At 32.7% G+C, this 15756-nt stretch overlaps 1 protein-coding gene across 3 annotated transcripts in view; it reads right to left on the bottom strand.

Annotated features, from left to right (window-relative positions):
- Nucleotides 1–216: 216 nt before the first annotated feature.
- Nucleotides 217–15756, bottom strand: part of CSMD3 (CUB and Sushi multiple domains 3) — a 594913-nt gene continuing 579373 nt past the window's right edge. For all 3 annotated transcript variants that reach the window (XM_077188509.1, XM_077188511.1, XM_077188512.1), the window contains 6 exons: nt 13900–13965; nt 11680–11838; nt 8328–8440; nt 6328–6415; nt 3785–3920; nt 217–2428 (listed from right to left, as the gene is read on the bottom strand). In XM_077188509.1, the coding sequence (XP_077044624.1) occupies nt 2269–2428; nt 3785–3920; nt 6328–6415; nt 8328–8440; nt 11680–11838; nt 13900–13965 (722 nt within the window). In that variant the 3' untranslated portion in view covers nt 217–2268. The remainder of the gene's footprint in view (nt 2429–3784; nt 3921–6327; nt 6416–8327; nt 8441–11679; nt 11839–13899; nt 13966–15756) is intronic.

Raw genomic sequence — 15756 nt, 5'->3', positions numbered from 1 at the left:
AATTTTAGAAAATAAAGAGCTTCAAACATTGTGCTCATCAATTATTTTTGAAAGCAATCTGAATCTTACAACTTTACGTAAAATTCTGAAATATTCAGAAAAATTAACATGATTTTAAGACCCACAAGAATACCAAATTTGAATTCTTAATTTGGTTATTTTCTGATCTTCCCAACTTAACAAGTTTAAAGCTCATCTTCCAAAGAAGAGACGTGATTAAAAAAAGCAATTGTCCGGTTTTATTTTGTTTACATTGCACTGAAAATTTACATCATACTTTTACAAATCCTTTTTCATAAAAATATACTTCTTTACAAAAGTGTATGCATTAATATAAGAGGAGTAGCCAGTTGCAGAAGAAACATTTTAAACGATCTCAAATGTATTAACCTTAACATTAATGAATGAATAATAGTTATTGCAGTCATTTGAATAAACAAGAATAAATAACAACCAATGGTATAAAATATAAAACAGCATCCTTTTAGTAGAATACAGTTTGACAGAGTTGTATGAATATTCAAAACAAAGTGTTGTAAAATGATTTATAAGAAATTCATCAAACATTATAGAAATCCAAGCAGCAATCCTGGGTACAATGATTTTTGGTAGGCACTCTCTATTACGGTAATAAAAAGGTTATTTTCACAGAATTATTAATGTCTGAAAGGGACAATAACAGATAATTCACACTGGCTAACACACAGCATTTGAGAGTCATGCTATGAATGGAAGACAATGACCTACACCAAATAAATTACTGAGTTCCTGTTGAATAATTCTGATATGAAATAACTGCAAAACTAAAAACTGCATTTCCTTAAAAGTGATTCTGGAATGTCTAAAACTCGTATTTGAGGGCTGTGGTATCTGAATTGTCCCTAAAATGAATGGATTGTCCCTAATAAAATCATGGCTTTATATATATATATAGATATATATATATATATATATCAACTTTTTTTTCATTGCACTATGGTAATATATTCAATTTTAAATGAGCTGTAAGGATTTTCTTCCATAGAGTATGGAATAAATGGATAAAATAGATGTGAAAACACAGTATTTCCAAATTATAACTTCCTGTTGCCTTGTAGATAGGATCCAAAGTTCATTGGAGTCTCTTAGAATCCATCAATTTCAAAGGGATCACATCATGCTTTGTGCATACATTTTGTCAAAATGCTGAAGGAACAAAGAGGTGAGATATGGTGTAGTTTTAAGTAACATGGAGTGAAAAATGGCCTCCTATTTTTGATATAGGGATTTTGTTATTAATATTACTGTAAACTGCACTTTTTAATAGGAAATATTAAATTATGTTTTAACTTTTGAAAGAAGTGTAAGATGGTCACTCCTGAACACTCTTCAACATTAAAGGAACATAGTCACATACAAAACTCAATTCATATTAGATTATTCATTGTAAAATTTGTCTAGATATATGATTGGCAAAAGAAATAGAAAAACATTATGATTTGTGGATATTGTTGATAGAAACAGAGAAAATAAGCTTGACTTGGAACATGAAAATGAAACAAGATGTAAAGCAGGGAAGAAAATTCATTTTATAAGGACATGAAATTTTAATTTTTTTCTGTGATACGAAAAGAGTAAGTTATACTTGCTGATTTCTAAATACTACATCCTGGACTCAGAAATTCAACTGTTCTGAAAAAAAATAAAATTAGTCGGAAATTCAACTGTTCTGAGAAAAAATAAAATGCTTAAAGGGCTGAAAAAGGAAAATAGATACAAACTTATGAGAAAGATGTAGCATATGACTGTTAAAGAGAAATCAGTGACCTATTGTCTCCTGTAAGTATAGCTCTTATTTTCTACCTATATCTTTTTTTTTTTTTTTAACCCAGTCCCTCTATTATAGTTTTTATAAAGCACAGAATACTGATAGTGGATGCTCCTCCAATATATGCAAATATGTTTTATGTTTTAGAATATCCTCCTTTTTTAAAAAAGCAAATAAACTGTGAGTAGCACTCATGGAGTGCAGCAAAATTTTTTAAAACTCTCCGTGGCATACACAAAGAAGAATTCTGATCCAGTTTATGAAAAACAAAATCAAAACAAAATAACTGCAACCCAGACTTGCCTATCATCCTCAGGAAAAGGTGACCCACTAGATCCTGAAAAGTGTGCTTTAATTTTTTTTTCATTTCTTTTTTTCTTTTTTTTTTTTTTAAGCAGTGAACTGTGTGTGCACTGTGTTGTGTGTCAATTCCCAGACTTTGAAGACAAATCATTACCACATTATACCATTGTGCAAACAGTGTTCAAGTTGGGGTCAAATCGTACTGCTTTTCCTTCCACTGACTTTGCATTTGTGTCATACATGGGGTTTTCAAAAGCAGCTTGTCCATTATTATTTTCATGTACAGAGCATCCTGTGTACTGTGTTTTAGGTGCAGTCCTGTAGAAGAAAGACAGAACATTTGAAAACTGCAGTTTTCCTTAATATGGTTTAAGAATCAGAACAGAGTTTAGCTCCCAGTTACAATTACAGGAGCTAAATATGACATCTTGATTTTTTTACATTATTTATGTTAAGAATTAGTACTGTCTTTATTGAAGTTTAAGGGCTTTATGATTCCTTGGAAATAGCGTTCAGTTAGAACTTAGTTAACAACCTTAGAAGAGGCTATCGGTTGTTATTGTATCCATTATCCAAGTTGTTATCCATTCCACTTGGATAATCAGATTATAAAGAGTACAACAAAATCTTGTAAAGACATAATAATTCCCCAGTCAGATGAGCTTTCTTTTTTCCCTTTGGAGACTCAGCAATTTTACCCAGAACAAGTTTATAGTTGAAATGCCATCTTTTTCACTAAATAGCTCAAATTACCAGAGTTCAAACCCTTAAAAGGTTTACTTTTTGCATACTATATTGTAAGTCATCAATATAAAAAGCCAAGACAAGTGCTTACAGCATACAGCTAATAGCAAATACATAAAAAATTACATAGACAATTTATCATATGCCGGAACAGTTGAAAACAAGTAGTGCTAATTAAAAAGGGTTTAAACTAATTTATCCTGCAACGTATATTACTAGTAGTATTGTCAGACTATCAGATGTAAATCACCATTTTAGCAGTTATTATGCAATGAATTGTCTCAGCATTAAAGTGATTAAGGTTTCTTTAGCCATCAAATGCTTTAAAGCTACAGGAAAAGTTTACTGCATCCAAATAATTAGTACTGGTCTAGGTAACATGAAAAAAACTGATGAATTTAGACTGATGAAAATGAAAGGCTGGTGGCTATTTAATTGTATATGAACTAATGATTTCAGATGCAGAAAGATTCACAATGAAATCTCTTAATGACATAATGTTTGCATATATAGTTGTATGCAAATAAGCTGGTCAGGCATTAAGATAAATTACTCAGGATATGACTCGATTCTGTCACATGAAGAAAATAATAAAAGCAATTTATTCCTTTCCTCATGTGACAGAATCTTACTCAAAAAATCTACCAATTATATTATTCAGCATATGCTAATAATTTACAGCATCCATTTTATCATGAAGAGATAAATTTATAAGATTTTAAATAAGTAGGAATGAAAGTACAGCACCGTATAATAAACTAATCTCTTAGTTATTATACCAGATATTAATAAACGTAGGAAGACCTGTCTACATGCATAATTTGCAAATCCTTTGTTGTTTTACAGAAAGCTTTATTTACACTAGCAAAAACTGAAGACAAAAAAACCACCAACATTTAGAGGAATTCTTTATATATAATTTGTACTTACCTTTGTTTATAAAGATAAAAGCCAAAACCAGCAAATATAAGGGCAAAGAAAGGCACAAGGATAGCAATGGCCACTGAACTACTATTTGTACCATGTGGTTGATTAGAAGAATTTGAACCCTCAGACATGTTAAGACCTAAAAAAAAAGAAAAACAAGTAATATCGTATACATGTCTGTTATCAGCAGCACATACTACTCCATAATCTTTGGAATTCAAGAACACCTTGTTAATAGGTCATCATCATATGTTCTGCTGCATACATACAGCTGTATGCTGAGGCCACCTGGAATTTGAATATATCCCATATTCTGATCAATATGTGGATGCCTCATGTTGGCAGAACAGTACACCTACTCTGGTACAGTAAATATCTTACAGCACAATTCTGCATGGGATTCATCTTCTGTATGTGAGGAAAACACATTACTTTACTGTGATATGAAAAGTCAAATTTATAATAATGCATATGTTAGATTGATTATGTTACTAGTTTCATTTGTATATTTCATTAATTAATAAATACTATATATACAAAACCCAAACACACTATCAAGGAAAAAATCAATCACCTGAAAAGACAAATTGAAAACTCATTACTTCCTTAGGTGCTGCTATTGATACACAGAGGGAAAGAGATAGGTACAATTTTGAATAGTTAAAGCCAGATATTGATTAGAAAATTAGAAACATGACCTCCTGCATGGCTGAAGAATACAATATCTACATAGACAAGTTATACCTCTCTTAAATGTGAAGAAAAGTTATAACAATGACCCAGACATTAAAAAAGAAATCTTTACAGAAAAAGTGGGCATTGGAATGGGCTGGCCAAGAAGTGGGGGAGTCGCAGACCCTGGAGGTATTTAAAGACAGATGGGTTGTGGCACTCAGTGTCATGGCTTAGTCGATAAGGTGATCTTAGGTCATAGGCTGGACTTGATGGTCTCCAAGGTCTTTTCCAAACTAGTTGATTCTGTGATCCTCTAATGCATCTTCAAAGTTAATTTTCAAGATTTTAACTGGATCATTTATGAATTGTTTAGATCATAATGTTTTCTGAATTTCTAGGCCATATAAGACAATATACAGAAATTTAAAAAAAAAAACAACAAAGCACAAAAAAAGCCCCAAACAACCATCCATGGCTGAGACCTCAAACAACCAACAACAATGTGAGGAAAACTGTGTGAGAATAACAGTCAAAAAATTTTATTTCAGAGAAGCTAACTTTGAGTTTGTGTGCATGGAATAATTAAATGGCAAGCATGCTAAACAAAATCTGTTCAAAGACTGTGAATTTCTTTATAGTGATATAATTGATTATATTAGCTACAATTAAATATTGTATAGAATTTGAGTCTTAATCATCCTTTTCCTTGTAGTTATACACCAATGAAAATAATCTTCAATATATTACAGAAAAGAATCTCAAACATATCATCCAAAATCAAATGAAGAAATACAATTTTTGTAATAATCTATCAAAACAATTTATCAAGGAAGTCTTGCATTTAATTTTTCTTAGATGACTTTAAAATATTTTAAAGTTAATAAAAGGAAATAATTTATTATATTCATCTAAAGAAAGTATTTATTGATAAAGATATTTCTAAAAATTCTGGCAAAGTAATTTGCATAAGAAATTACAGTGAAAAACAAGATCAGTATATTTTACTGTGAGAACTGTGAAAGATAAATTTGACTTTATATTCCTTCTTTCCAGCACATTCAAGAATTAAAGAATTTCCTGATTTTACTGAAAAAAATAAGAAGGAACAATATTTTGTGGCTGAAAGAACATAATTTTTCATCCACATATAGTGATTTTACCTGAAGGTAAGAACTTTATCTCAACAGACATTATATTAGTAAAAAGCAAGTCCTCTTCTAAGGCACTCCCAACAGTATTTATCATTTAAAATTCAGAATAAACTAAATTCAAATTCTCATGTAAGGAGAAATATCACAGTTCTTAAGACAACATTAGAAAAGAAAATTAAATTATCTTCTTAAATAGCAAGAGAATGTTGATTCCTGAGCTTTCTTGCTAAAGCTCTCTTAGTATAGAAATAGGAAGTTAATTTTTATGAAATAAATACTTATCAAGGAAGAATTTTTTCTTTGTAAAAGTAATATAAGTATTTATCTGCAAATATTTACCAGTTTCCCTCTTCTAACAAATGTTTAGGTGAAATGGTGTTTCAGCCTCATAAGCAAGAAACCAGTTTATCAAAGCATTCTACAATATGGGTTTTCTAGATAGCTGTTAAGATATGAAACTAAATGCATTTTACACATAATTGGTTATAATAATTGCTCAAAATATTACAAATGAATGTGAATACTAAGCAGTAGATTGCAAGTCATCTTACAATTCATTTGTAATTTATATCACTTAAATGACAATTTAAAGATATTAATATCTCAATATTCTATGAAATGTCAATTCTGCAACATCCTGCAGATACCCTCAAACTACTGGATATAAGAAAACTGAATATGGAACAATGAACGAGCAAAGAATTAGAATTTTTTTAATACCTATTCTTTGAAGCCCAAATTGTCCATAATCTTTACCCTGGATGAATCCTTGAAAAACATATGTTGCTCCATCAGGTTCAGCAGAAACCTGTAAATAAAATAACTTTTAATTATGTGGGGAAAACTTTGTTGCATGTATCTTTATGATAGGGAGCTATTCTATTCTATATACTAATATGCTTGACTGGTAGCTGTTATTCCCCATTATAAACACCCTATTTTTATAGGAAATTTATATAGAGAGTTCCAAAGAAAAGACAGGACTGTTATAGGCACAACTTAGGCAAGGTGGTTTATGGTCACATATGACACCTTATACTACATTTAACTGTACTTTTTAAAAAACAGTAAGACCTAAAGTTTTTGGTAGTTCAAATGTCAGTATTATACTTTATAGTTTTCTGGTTTGTTTGGGAAGTTAATTGAAGAAGTTATATTGCATATAATTCTAAGGATGAGAGTATTGAGGTTTTAATACCTAGTTTTAAACTTTATAAAAAACCTCAAATTAATTGAAAGTTATTTTGATTTTTCTCAGTACCTGTCCCAAAGAGCACTTAATTATATGGCCATGGACCAGAAGAATATTGAATAAAGCTTTGGTACAAGGGCAAAATATGCTAGTATAAACTAAAAGTCTTGTGGAAGCAAGGGGATGGTTGTGATCCCATGATTATCCCTCTTATTACAGTAAGTACAGTCTAAAGTAGTGTATTGCATACAACTCTACAGATAATGGCTTCTAAGAATAATTATGTTTAGATTCAGTGTTTTCTAGGTAGGTTCCTTCAACCTTTTCCCTTAAGCTTCCCATTCTCAAGACACAGTATGCCTTCAGCAGTGACCTGAAGCTGTGTTTTCACTGAAGACCAGGTGCTTTTTTAGGTGACTTTTTTACTTTGGGCTAGAGCAGCCTCTTTGTGCTACTCCAAGACTCAAGGGAAAAAAAGGCCAAGTAGGAGCAGTATGTAAATAGCATATGGAATATAGGGAGTATACTGTCTAATTTTGTATATTTAGAAATCTGAAAGTAAATTCATTGCTTTTGCTACCTCAGGGGCATGTTCGTGAAGCCTTAAGTTATTACAAGACAAGAGAGTTAAGCCTTTTTACTAGTTCATTTCTTGCTTAATGAGTTTAGTTTAAGGTTTTCATTCTGAACCTTTGAAAAAAAATTGTTCAACCAGTGCCACTTGTTATAAAAATAAAAATTTGTGTATACAGTTCAATGTACACATGGCATGTGCACATTGTCCCTCTAGTGCTTAACCAATAGCTGAAACATAAGAAAACAGACAAGCACCTTAAAAAATCAGATGGTGTAGTAAGGATATATGAGTGTTTATACTCATTCAAATAATTTTAGGCTCTTTGTTTTCTAAAAATTGTACTTTTGTCTCTATTTATTCTTGGAAGGCATTTCCTTTTCATGGTTTAATCACATCCCAGAAATCTGGGCTATTTAACCCTCTCCTTTACCTCTCCTCAGTTATGTGTTTTCTTCCTCCCTGTTTTAAAGAATAAACTTGTATCCAGAACCCCAAGGGGCCTATGCTAAATTGGAGTAATCTATTTTGTTTTCCATACACATGTGACAGTTCATCTTTTTCAAGGTATTTTTTAAAAATCATCAAAAAGTAAAACGTATCCTAATATAATGATCATAATTGTTATTGTATTAATAGAATATAATATTATCATAAATGGGTTTATGTTTAATTATTAGAAAATTTCTAAATATATTGGAATAAAGAGACGTACAAGAAAGGCTTCTGTACTAACATGCATTACAATTTTGCCTACACTCTATGACTGTTCCCATATTTTCCCTTGGACTGGTCTCCTGCATTTTACAAGAAAATTTTCATGTAGCTTAATGAATCAGCCTTACTAAAAAGATTCTGTTTGATATGTCTGAGGATTTTTTGGATGTAAAAACCAGCATGATTTCAATCATACAAAAAAAAAATCCCTCTCTTTTGTAGCAGAAATATACTCACAAAACCATCCATAGCCCATTTTTCCTCTTTCAACTTGCTTGCAGATGTATGTGAGGGTGCTTTAATGAGATATATGTGGAGCATTAGCCGAGCTTCCTGGCTTTTATACACTCCTGTAGAATATAGTTTTAAAAATTTATATTTGTGTTGAATAGAAAAATAATGTCATCCTTGAGAATAAACACATCATCTCTTGTCCTTAAGAAGAAAAGCAGGAAGAATAGGTACCAATTTTCAACATTGTTTAAAAAGATGCACTCTATTTTGAAATTATTTCAATAATCATAAGATTCCAACAGAAACAGATTTAGTTTAGCCTGTAGAGAGGAGAGAAGGGAAACTCCATACACACAGCTGTTACTTCAAGCCTGAGGCAGAACATTGACAGCAATCTGATTTGAAATTGAAAATATTGTTCTGAATCAGGAAGAGTGTATTTAAACCTCACATCCCTACTTTCAATATATATAATTTAGTCATTACATAGAAAGCATGATAATAGGAACATCCACATACAAATTTGATTCCAAAAGCTGCTGCTAATTTAAAAAAAATGAAAATATTTTTTTACAATTGGATTGTTCTTCATAGTACTGTCAGTTACAAACCAGTTTCTTCCATATAATGAGAAGACTTGTATGCCAGTTTATTTACTTTGTAGACATAATTATTGACTCATTCTTGTTCTTGCAGAATAATTATTTAGAACCCAAATATCATTACTTGTTAATTTGGAAATTAAAATAAACTACCACAATATGTTTAGTGACTTTGTCTTCCATTCCTAATTCATGTCTCTTGTGTGCATGCCTAAATTGAAAAAACAAGTCTTCTCCACATTAAGGATTGGTGACTGCCCTATAGGAGGTATCATTACACACAAATAATCTCTGAGATAATGAGAAGGCTTACTGTCATGTAAACACTACACCGAGCTCAGATGAATGAACCTTGGCAAGATGTGTTTATTCTATGTACCATTACAGCAAGCACAGGTGTCAAAATAAAAAGAAGTAAAGATAGATGCGTCAAATGATGGAATGCAAAACAGTAAATTATGCAGGAAGAGGGAACTACTTTTCATTTGAGAAAAATACAAACTGAGTATTGGTGAATTCAGCTTCCTAGTCTGTTAATTTTTTTTTTTGATCCATCCCTACTTCCTGGCCCTAAGATACCCTTTCAGTATACGAGATCTCAGTGTTCTACTTTTAGAGCAGGGAAATAAAAGAATATTAATTACCTGATGCGTAATGCCTGTACATTATTACATTATGCATAATGCCTGTACAACGTAATATTAATTACACCTGATGCGTAATGCCTGTACATAGAGTGGAAAAGGGCATTTGGAATCACATTTGTGTCTAGTTGAAGGAACCTTTTATTTGGAGGACGAGTGTTTTGAGTGAGAAAACACAGTGGTTACTTTCCTAATTCTAAAAATTCAAAATACTACATCTGTTGTTCCTAATATTGTCACAGAAATGACATTAATGAAATTAATACAACAGAAAAAATTTACACACAGCCAAGACAAACATAGTTATCAGTCAGAAAACATTCCGTCCACTCTCAAGCATGATTCTTCAAAGGACACCTACAAAATAATTTAAAAGACAAACCTGGTAATAAAAATTCACAATTCTACTCAACTCAAAAGAAACACAGATTCTGTGGCTTATTAGATCCTTCCTGTAGACCACCCCTCTCAGCAACCAGGAGATCAGGCCCTGCCAAATAGGCTTATGAAAGGCAGATCTTGCTTGACTGCTCTGGGCTCCTTCTATGATAAGGTGACTCAGTGGGTGAAAGAAAAGCTGTGGATGTCATCTCTTTGAACTTTAGTAAAGCCTTTGACAGCATTTCCAACAGAATTCTCCCGGAAAAACTTACTGTTCATGGGTTGGACAGGTGAACTCTTCACTGAGTAACAAGCTGACAGGTGGGATGAGCTCAGAGATTTGTGTTGATTAGTGTTACATTCAGTTGGTGGCCAGTCACAACTGCTGCTCCCCAGAGCTCAATGCTGTGGCCAGTCCTGTCTGATATCTTTATCTACAATCTGGATAAGGCACCCTCAGTCAGTTTGCAGATGATACCAAGTTGGGCAGGAATGTTGATGTGCTGGAGGGCAGGAAGGCTCTGCAGAAGGATTGTGACAGTTTGGATCAATGGGCCTGCACCTGGGTCACAACAACCCCAGGCAACTCTACAGGCTTGGGAGGCCCTGGGGGTGCTAGTCATGGCTGAACATGATTCTTCAGAGTGCTCAGGTGGGCAAGAAGGCCAATGGCATCCTGGTTTGTGTAATAAATAGGGTGGTCAGCAGCACCAGGGCAGTGATTGTACCCCTGTATTTGGCACTGGTGAGGTCTCACCTAAAATCCTGCATTCAGTTTTGGGCCCCTCATTACAAGAGAGACATGGAAGTGCTGGAGCATGTCCAGAGAAGGGCAGTGGAGCTGAAGAAGGGTCTTTAGCGCAAGTCTTATGAGGAGAGGCTGAGGAAATTTGGGTTATTTAGTCTGGAAAAAAAGGAGATTGAAAGGAGACTACATCCTCTCTTCAACTGAAAAGAAGTTGAAGCAAGGTGTTTTCTGGTGCTTGAAGGGAAATGGCTTCAAGTTGTGCCAGCAGAAGTTTAGATTGGATCTTATGAAAAAAATCATCACTGAAAGGGTTGTCTGCATTGGAACAGGCTGTCTAGGGAAATGGTGGAGTCACCATCCCTGGAGAAATTCAAAAGATGTGCACATGTGACACTTCCAGAGACATGATTCAGTGGTGGATTTGGCAGTATTAGGTTAACTTGGTTATCTTAGAAGTCTTTTTAAACCTAAGCAATTCTAGGATTCTAACTTTTTTCTTTCTTTCTTAGAAAATCTAACAAGTGTCAACTCTAGTTTCTTTCCATGTTCATTAGGTATCTCTGACTTTCTAGGTCAACATATATCAATCTCATATATTTATTATTAGCCATTAGGCTACTGTGGGGAAATTTTATAATTAAGAAATAAGAAAATCGCACAAACTTGAATCTTATTTAAAATGTTTAAAAGAGAAACATGGTAATTAATGCGATTCTTTCACTCCTTATTGACTATTAACTCCAGATATAGTAAAATCTGGAAAAGTAAAAAAAAAAAACAAAAAAAACCAACAAAACAAAGAAACAAGAGGAAGGAGAGAAATGGAAAACTCCCTGCTTTTGGAAAGGAACTGAAATACAGTGAAAATTTCTTTGATAAGATAATAAAATTTAAGTTATGCAGAAAGTTACAGGAAACCAATGTACGTAAGAGAGAAAAATAAAAATTAAAAAAAGGAATTAGTTTTCCTTAGCTCATACCTGATAGCAGCAATTCCATATTGCTGTTTGTAAGTGTTGCATTTACTCTTCCTGAAGTTGCATTGAAACTGGTAACTGTCAAAGTCATGGGTTGCTTCTTGCTTTTGTAATTGTAAGATCCTTTCCATATATAATTTTTGGCAAATACATCATCAGGAACTATACAGACGAAAGCATGTGTCAACACATTTTGTGATATTTAGTACTTAAAAAGTCAAATAACCAACAAAATATATGATAAATATTAGCATTTTCTTTCCTTTACTCTTTATAAATCTACTAGGTTGTAATTTTCAGATATAAAACTAGAAACCTGGCATAAACTTTTATGAAAGAAATGTATTTGCACTGAAGAACACAACCACAACTACATGTTCATTTGCCTTTTTCCTAAATTATGGACCTGCCCCAGAATTAACCAGTTTCACAAATTCTAAAAGCTTTAGCCGGAAGAGCATATTCCACTCACTGTAGAATCTTTTCTATGCCAGCACAGACAGCTAGGGACATATGGCTAGCATGAGATTTTGCAGAAATTAGTATCTATTTAGATATCAAAAATTTTAATAAGCAATTTCTTTAAATGACATGAAATATTATAATAATTTTCTTTATTAACTATTCAACTTTTCTAATAAAAAAGAATATAAGTTTTGTCTTGTCTTCAAATGCTTAAAAAAATTATGAGCTTCACCAGGAGAAAAAAATAATTCTCTAATTTAAATTTAAAACAGACATAGTCTCCTGGGGAAAAAATACACTAGATTTATACCCTCACATTTAATACTTATCATTAGTGAACTGAAAAATTATTAATTTAAGTAATGCTATTTCAGCAAGGAAATAACGCCACCAAAACAACAAAAAGCTACCTGTGATGTAAAAACTGATACATGCAAATCTTTAAAATCTTAACATGAGATACCTTTCAAACAATTAAATTAAAAATGATTTAGGATGGGCTTACTACACTTTCCAAAGTAATGTATCAGAGTTACCTTTTAAGAACACTATTTAAAATCAGCACTTTCACATTATTTGAAGTACTTCACATCGAATTTAAAGCTTTGTGTTCATGTGCGCATTGGCCTCTCATGTCAGGTAAGCAGAGAGGAATATTTGCCCTTTTCTCTCTCAGGCTATGCCTAAATCCAAGACTGGGGCACACTGGGATACCCACAGCTTTCCTTCATCATTTATTTTATGCAATACAAAGACAGGTCTTCTACATGAAGGGTAAAGGAGCTTTCCTAATTTTTTTGTCTGTGTACGTGTATGTATATTTGCTTGAAAAAACATGTAGGTACTGGACCTGTAAGCAAGAAAATTGAATGGTGCAAATGCTCTGATGTTATTGATTTGTAGTCTGCCTGAAATACATTTTCCTACTTTTAGGAAAACTGATCTTTATGTGCTATATTGGCAGTTAACTGGGATTGCACAAAATGAATGAAAATTTTCTGAATTAAAAACTTGATGCCTACCATTCTGCAAAACATCATTGAAAAACACTGTTTTGAATTAGTACATAAAATATATTTTTGAAAAATCCCCCAAATCCCAATATGTTAAAATACTACTTTTGAATCTTATTCATTATCAGTAGAAATTCAATCAGTTTATTATAGCCAAAGGTTAATTTTAGTTAAGGACACTGCTCTTATCAAAAAATCTCTTCAGTGGACAGAGAGCTTCTCTTGCCAGGATATCCAAATATGGTCTTCAGTAAATCTGTTAAAACTGGAGACTTGAGCCAGAATTGGAGAGATTACTTTGTCTCAGATAAAATTAGCTTTTTTTCTCTAAGTTCAAGGCTAATATGAGGTATTTAGGTAAAGCAATTTAAATTAGAGATATGTAAAAAAGTGCATGACTGAAGAAAACTGAAAAACATCTTTAAATTATTTCAAGGTGAGTAGTACAGCTTCTAAATAGGTAAATTACATAGAATCTTACACAGAACACAGTGATTTCAGTGAAACCAATAAAACTGTTCTGTTACTATATAACAGAAATTGTATACAGATATAAATTACACCATATGATAGATGAGCTTCAAAATTAGGGAATAATTCAATTATATTTTCCCCCTTGTTAATCCAGTGCCTCAACTAATATCCTTTACACATTCTAAACCACTCAGTGCAATCTCACTAAACTCATCCTCACTGTTTTTTCTACAGAAATGGTTTATAACGATAGAAGCCTTGGAGTACTTACCACTTAGTTTGGGACTTGGTGTTCCCAACGCTGGTCTGGGATCCTTCACCAATATTTTAGAACCAGCTGTTAGAAAGAATGAAAGATATAAAGAGAAATCAGTAGCAAGATGTTACTCAGAAACAATAAAAAAAAAATCCATCATGGAATTTATTTGTTTAAAGGCATATAGGATGATGTTTAAAACTCAAATATGAATGACATTTCAATTGGTATCAAACCTTAGTATCACAGGAGCACTGGCACACAAATTTCTTCTGTTCTCCCATATCCTCCTAAATCAGGCACCTGTATGCTATTAAGTCATTTTCAGCTGTCAAACAGTGCAGGGTTTCACTTCAGAATCCATGTTTCAGAATTTACAGTCCTGGATCATGCATCTAATATGTGAGATGCCTTCTAATATAGCATCTAATCTTGGCTATGTCACTTGGATTAGGAACAGTGAACAGTGAATTGACTGCAATGTAAGACCAAAAAGGGAAGACATACATAACAAAGGGAGCTTGAAATAATTTCTCTCCAGGTCTTAACTATCTTCAACAGCACTCAATGAGACACCTTGTGTTTAAGACTGAAAACCCATAGGTATTGCTTTAATCTCTTAATATTGAAGGAGAAGGTCCCTGATTCTTTAAAGGATAACAACAGAAAGAAACAAGCAAAAGAGGCTGCCCAGAGTATCTCCAACTGCTCAGGTGATATGAGAACTGGAAGTTGGAGAATATAATTTCTTTTCTGCTTAGAGAAAAAACTCTCCCAACACTGAGGATGATGAAATAAATGCACTAGGACTTTATAATTTTCTGGCGATTAAGCTATTTTTTTAACTCATTTGGACTCATTGGAAAATAAAGAAGACAAATAATTCTGTCTCCTAATGTAAAATATTCTCATGTAGCAGTAGACTCAATTCCTTGCTCCAACTATGATTTCAATGTTTTGTATTTTGGGTCTTGGCCTTAAACCCAGGCCTTTTCTCTCCAATCCATGTTCTAAAAAAGTACACAAGAAAAGAAACTACTTTGCTCCTAAGCTGAGTATTTTTCTGCATAAAAAGGAAAATTTTGCAAGAAGGACTGAGAATATTTTTAATGAGAATAAATTTTATCTTTTTTAAGAGGTGTTTTCTTGTCAAGTATGTTAAAACTGTGAAGAAGCAAGGGCAGGGTTGAAATGCAACCTAAGGTTCTGATGGACTGTTACTACTGATTGATTAACTTTTATTTCCTCACTGTTTTGAAAGAAACTTACTGAGCTTCACTGTACATTGTTGACCTGGAGGGCATGCTTCAACAGTGTATGCTTTCTGACTACATTAAATTCACATTAGAAATATCTGGATCACACTTTCCAGCTGGGTTTTAGCATAAAAAGATGATCAGTCAATTTGCCTTGTCAAGTAGAAAATTTTCTAGTCAAGTCCACAACTGAAATTTGAAACACAAAATAAAACCTAAATACAAATGGTAGATACAAATTCAAAGCTAAAAGTAGCTAACATGAAGTTTAAGTTTGTAAGTCCATATCCTTGTAATCTCAAGATTTCAATTTTGTATTTAAAGCATCAAATTCTAGTTTAATTCCCCTACATATTCCTTTAGAGATCTTAGCTCATTTTATTCCTTTTCACCTATTTCTAAGTCATTTTTGTGAAATTCACAATAAGAGGTGAACAACTTCTTCCAGCAGCAGAAAATTCTTGAATCAAAATACAATCTATGAATTACATTTGGCCTGCCATAATACTTTCCAACTACTGAGCAAATCATAAGCTTCCTGGCTGCTAGCTTTCTAGCACTTTCCCAAAGCACTGCTTTATTTTCCCCCAGCACTTGCCTGGCATGCAATTCCAGG

This window comes from Agelaius phoeniceus, chromosome 1, assembly GCF_051311805.1.
Source record: "Agelaius phoeniceus isolate bAgePho1 chromosome 1, bAgePho1.hap1, whole genome shotgun sequence".
NCBI lineage: Eukaryota > Metazoa > Chordata > Aves > Passeriformes > Icteridae > Agelaius > Agelaius phoeniceus.
Note: the sequence above shows the minus strand (reverse complement) of the source record. Positions and strands in the feature narration are given on the sequence as shown.